Source organism: Macaca mulatta, chromosome 3, assembly GCF_049350105.2.
Source record: "Macaca mulatta isolate MMU2019108-1 chromosome 3, T2T-MMU8v2.0, whole genome shotgun sequence".
NCBI classification, from domain to species: Eukaryota; Metazoa; Chordata; class Mammalia; order Primates; family Cercopithecidae; genus Macaca; species Macaca mulatta.
Genome location: NC_133408.1, coordinates 110,524,077 through 110,530,076, shown reverse-complemented (window position 1 = coordinate 110,530,076; position 6,000 = coordinate 110,524,077). Strand labels below are relative to the sequence as shown.

Below are 6,000 nucleotides of genomic sequence, written 5' to 3'. Positions count from 1 at the left end.
ACCATTTAGCAAAAAGGTTTTTGTCTGTTTGTCCAAGATGTTTCCTTAATCCCTACTAAGAGTTAATCCACTTAATCATGAATAAAAATGATTTACTGTTTCTCATTTATGCAGATCAAGTTGAGCATTTCTCTTGAAAATCAACTAATATTTTTAGGATATGTCTGAAAACAAAATTTCTTCCACCTAATTCCTTTTTTGGAACAACCTACCTCTTCTTCCCAGTTAGAATAAAGAATTTCAGTCTCATGTAGACATCCCCCATCATAAAAGCAGAAAATAGTCCACAGAAATTCGTGAAGATAGGAAAAATGATTATGAGGATCCAAAGTTTGACTTTCAAAAATTCTAGGATTTCTGTCAGTGAACATTTACTGGGTATGTTCCCAGTGTATGCTTACTACAAAGTACCATAAAGTGGAGAGAATAGCTTGTAAGTTGATTCTTGCCCTAGTAGAATTTTAGATTTGCAAGAAAGCTCACTGACAAAGAACTAATATTCTGTCCTTCTACATATAAAAAAATGACTTAAAATTTATAAACTCTAAAACATCACTGAGGACCTGTGTAGAATCATGCTAGAAAGCACTAATGAAAATTTTTTGACCATAATATTTCCACCACTGCTAAAAATTTACAATAGAAATTAATGATTTACTTTAACCCTTTTAAAAAAGATTAGTCTGGCAGTACAGGGAGGGAAAGAGTAATGATACAAATGTCAACGAAAATTTTGTGATCTGTTGATTTGAGATATGTATTCTAAGACTGGGGTTGTTTTTATGCTTCATGTAAAATGGTGCTGTTATGAAACAGTAGAGAATGAAAACCAAGCTGGCTTATTTCCTTTAACAATGAAGTATTTTCTTCCTAAAACATGGCAGTCCCAAAGATATTGATAGCAAGTCTACAGTATATCATGTATTGATTGTACTGTCCCACTTATGTAAAATTGTATAAGACTATCTCTAAACGTACATAGGCTCAGAGTCATATAATATCTGGGATTATGTTCTGGTGGAAAGGTTTGGAACAATTCTACTTAACACTTCATATTTTTCCTGATTGTTTAAGTTGCTTCAAAAAGGACAAATTATTTTTACCAATGTAGTCAAAGCATGTATCAGATCCCCCTACATGAAAATATTGCTTCTCCGGCCACTGTTGTGGTCCTAGACTTGAAGCAAGGCACTCTGAGCTCCACAGAAAATGACCAGGGTTCAGCTTCTTGCATACAGCAGCCCATTGCTCACTAAGTTCCCTGGTTAACACTGCCTATTCACAGAAACCCACCAGTTATCACCAGATTCCATGCTCTTATCCTTCCCTGCTGATAAAAATCACCATACTATGATATTCAGTTTTTGACTCCGTGTGTCTGGGGTGGAGCATAGACATTTGCATTTCAACAGGATCATCAGGTGATGCTGAAACGTAATAAACTTTCAAAGCATATGGACTCAGCATATCCCAGTAAATGTTCTCTGCAATGGAACAGAGCTTTCTGTGCCCTACACATCAGTTTGCCTCATCAAAATCTTAGTAACCAATGAATAGCTTCAGAATCCTGAAACTACACCTCAATGGAATAGTGAACCAGAATCATGTCAGAATAATCTTTCATAGAAGCCAGGCATGACCATTAAGAAATGGCTCCCTCCCTGGCAGATCTAAGACTATAAGGCTCTTTTAAAAGCTACTACAGGTTCTCTCTCTAGCATCATGTTTTAAGACCATGGTATTCTAAGATCTTACAATATGAGAACATCATGGTCAAGAATCTAGGCTTTGACTTTCACCACACTTTTTCAACATCATACTGGAAGTCCTAGACAGAGCAATTAGGCAAGAGAAAGAAAGAAAGGCCATCTAAATCAGAAAAGAGGAAGTCAAACTATATGTCAACGATATAATCTTATACCTCAAAAACCCCAAAAGACTCTTAGTTTTGATAAATGAATTCAGAAAGGTCTCAGATTACAAAATCAACATACATAAATCAGTAGCCCTGCTATACACCAATAACAACCAAGCTGAAAATCAAATCAAGAACTCAGTTCCATTTACAATAGCTGCAAAAAAGCAAAACAAGGCCAGGCGCAGTGGCTCATGTCTGTAATCCCAGCGCTTTGGGAGGCCGAGGCAGGCGGATCACAAGGTCAGAAGATCGAGACCATCCTGGCTAACACAGTGAAACCCCAGTCTCTACTAAAAATACAAAAAATTAGCCAGGCGTGGTGGCGGGCACCTGTAGTCCCAGCTACTCGGGAGGCTGAGGCAGGAGAATGACATGAACCCGGGAGGTGGAGCTTGCAGTGAGCCGAGATTGTGCCACTGCACTCCAGCCTGGGCGACAGAGCGAGACTCCACCTAAAACAAGAAAAAAAAGCAAAACAAAAACAAAGAACCCCTAGGAATATACTTAAGCAAGGAGGTGAAAGATCTCTACAAGGAGAACTACAAAACACTGATGAAAGAAATCACAGATGACACAACAAATGGAAAAATTCTATGCTCATGGATTGGAATAATTAACATTGTAAAAATGACCATATAGTCCAAAGCAATTTACAAATTCAATGTAATTCCTCTCAAAATATCAAAATCATTTTTCACAGAATTAGAAAAAAAAACTCTAAAATGTATGTGGAACCATATGATAGCCTGAATAGCCAAAGCAATCCTAAGCAAAAATAACCAATCCGAAAGCATCACATTACCTGACTTGAAATTATGCTACAAAGCTGTAGCAACCAAGACAGTATGGTACTGGCATAAAAGTAGACACACAGACCAATGGAACAGAACTGCAAACCCAAAAATAAGGCCAAATCCTACAACCAACTTATCTTTGACAAAGCAGCCAAAAAAAAAAAAAAAAAACAAAACAAAAAACTGGGGAAAGAACACCCTATTCAATCAATGGTGCTGGGAAAATTGGATAGCCACATGCAGAAGAATGAAACTGGATCCCTATCTCTCACCATATGCAGAAATTAACTCAAGATGGATTAAAGACGTAAATGTAACACTTAAAGACATAAACATTCTAGAAAGAGCAGTGTAGAGGTTCACGTGTAGTGGTTCACGACTATAATCCCAGCACTCTGGCAGGCCAAGGTGGGAGGACAGCTTGAGCTCAGGAGTTCAAGTCCTGAAGTGTAGACGACACAGGGAGGCCCTTGTTTCTACAAGAAAAAAAACAAAATTATTATTATTTTGTTTAAGTTACCTGTGTGTCGTGGCACATGCCTGTAGTCCCAGCTACTTGGGTGAGAGGTGGAAGGATTGCTTGAGTCCGGGAAGTTGAAGCTGCAGTGAGCCACGAAGACCCCACTGCACTCCAGCCTGGGTGATAGAGAGGGAACCTGTCTCACAAACAAACAAACAAAAAAGAATTCTAGAAGAAAACCTAGGAAAAACTCTTCTGGACATTGGCCTAGGCAAACAATTTATGACTAAGACTGCCAAAGCAAATGCAACAGAAACAAAAATAAATAAATGGGACTTAATTAAACTAAAAGCCTTCTGCACAGCCAAAGAAATAAACAACATGGTAAATAGCCAACTGACAGAATAGGAGAAAATATTTGCAAACTATACATCTAACAAAGGACTAATATCCAGAATCTACAAGGAACTTAAAGAAATCAGCAAGAAAAAAACCCAAACAATCCCATTTAAAAACTGGGCAAAAAACATGAAAAGACATTTCTCAAGACATATAAAGGGCCAACAAATATGAAAACATGCTCAACATCACTAATCATCAGAGAGAGGCAAGTTAAAAACATAATGAGATACCATGTTACCTTAGTCAGAATGCCCATTATTGAAAAATCAAAAAATAACAGATGTTGGTGCCGATGTGGTAAAAAGGGATCACTTACACACCATTGGTGGGAATGTAAATTAGTATAACCTCTATGGACAACAGTATGGAGATTTCTCAAAGAACTAAAAGGTAGATCTACCATTTGATCCAGTAATCCAACTACTGAGTATCTACCCAAAGGAAAAGAGGTCATTATACCAAAAAGACACCTGTATGCATATATTTATTACAGCACAATTCATAGTTGCAAAGATATGGAATCAACCTGAGTGCCTAACAACTGATAAGTGGACAAAGAAAATGTGGCATATACATTCCATGGAATACTACTCAGCTATAAAAATGAATGAAGTAATGTATTTTGCATCAACTTGGATGAAACTGGAGGCCATTACCCTAAGTGAAGTAACTCAGGAACATAAAACCAAATACTTCATGTTCTCACTTATAAGCTAGAGCTAAGCTATGGGTATGCTAAGGCATACATACACAGTGTTATAATGGACACTGGAGACTCAAAAGGGAGGAAGGTGGGAGCAGAGTGAGGGACAACAAAATCACCTGTTGGGTAAAATGTACACTATTCAGGTGATGGGTAGATTAAAATCCGAGACTTTACCACTATACAATTCATCCATGTAACCAAAAACCACTTGTACCCCTAAAGCTACTGAAACTTTTAAAATAATAAAAAGGAAAGAGAAGCAGGAGAAGACAGTGAGTGAAGGAGCCAAGGTTCCATCCAAAAATTAAAATAAAAGCCCAGATATTAAAAGTTTTTGTAAAAAGAGCAATCCAGGTTTTGGAGTTGACAAACCACTTTTGAATCCTAGCCATGGTGGCCTTCAGCAAGCCTCGGTTACTTTATTAAGTAGAAAGAATATTTACTTCATAAACTTTTTAAAGTTTTCATTTTCAATAACTGTATTGAGATATAATTCACACAGTATAAAATGCACACATTTAAAGAATACAGCTCAATGTTTTTTAGGACAGATATACTGGAGATACTGCAAGTTGAGTTCCTGACCACCGCAATAAAGCAAGTATCATAATAAAGCGAGTCACACAAACTTTTTGGTTTCCCAGTGCATATGAAAGTTACATTTACACTATACTGTAGCCTATTAAGTGTGCAATAGCATTATGTTTAAAAAGATGTACAAAACTTAATTTAAAAATACTTTTTTGCTAAAAAGAAGCTAACAGTTATCCGAACCTTTAACAAGTTGTAATCTTTTTGCTGGTAGAAGGTCTTACCTCCAATGTAGATGACTGCTGACTGATCATGTTGGTATTTTCTGAAGGCTGGGATGTCTGTGGCAGTTTCTCAAAATAAGACAACAATAAAGTTTGTCATATTGATTGAGCCTTCCTTTCACAAAAAGTTTTTCTGTAGCATGTAATGTGGTTAATTTGCTGATAATGTTTGACCCACAGTAGAACTTCTTTCAAAGTTGGAGTCAATCCTCTCCAACCCTGGTGTTGCTTTATCAACTAAGTTTATGTAATACCCTAAAGCATTTATCACTTCAACAATATTCATGGCATCATCCCCAGTAGATTCCATTTCCATAAATCACTTTCTTTGCTCATCCATAAGAAGCAACTCCTTATCCATTCAAGTTTGAGCACGAGATTATAGCAATTCAGTCACATTTTCAGGCTCCACTTCCAATTCTCGTTCTTTTGCTATTTCCACCACATCTGCAGTGAAGTCTTGAACACCTCAAAGTTATCCATGAGAGTTGGAATCAAATTCTTCTAAACTACTCTGAATGCTGATATTTTGAGCTCCTCCCATGAAACATGAATATTTGTCATGGCATTTAGAGTGATTAATCCTTTCCAGAAAGTTTTCAATTTACTTTGCCCAGATTTGTCAAAGAAACCACTATCTATGGCAGCTACAGCCTTATGAAATGCATTTTTTAAATAATAAGACTTGAAAATAAAAATGACTTCTGGATCCATGAGCTGCAGAATTGATGTTTTACCTAGAGGCATGAAAACACATTAATCTTCTTGTACATCCCCATCAGAGCTCTTGGGTGACCAGGCCTGTTGCCAATGAGCAATAATATTTCTAAAGAAATCTCTTTTTCTGAGTAGCAGTTCTCAATAGTGGGTTTAAAATATTCCAATAAATTATGCTATAAACATAT

The 6,000-nt window shown here is 36.8% G+C and overlaps 1 protein-coding gene across 2 annotated transcripts in view; it reads right to left on the bottom strand.

Moving 5' to 3' along the window:
• Positions 1-633: 633 nt before the first annotated feature.
• The window catches only part of SNX13 (sorting nexin 13), a 177,517-nt gene continuing 172,150 nt past the window's right edge, over positions 634-6,000 (bottom strand). The window contains exon 28 of one of the 2 annotated variants that reach the window (XM_077998037.1): positions 634-3,188. Coding sequence is in view for 1 of the 2 variants with exons in the window: in XM_077998040.1 (XP_077854166.1) it covers positions 3,148-3,188 (41 nt within the window). In the remaining variant the exon portion in view is untranslated. The remainder of the gene's footprint in view (positions 3,189-6,000) is intronic. The other variant, XM_077998040.1, reaches the window with a different exon arrangement.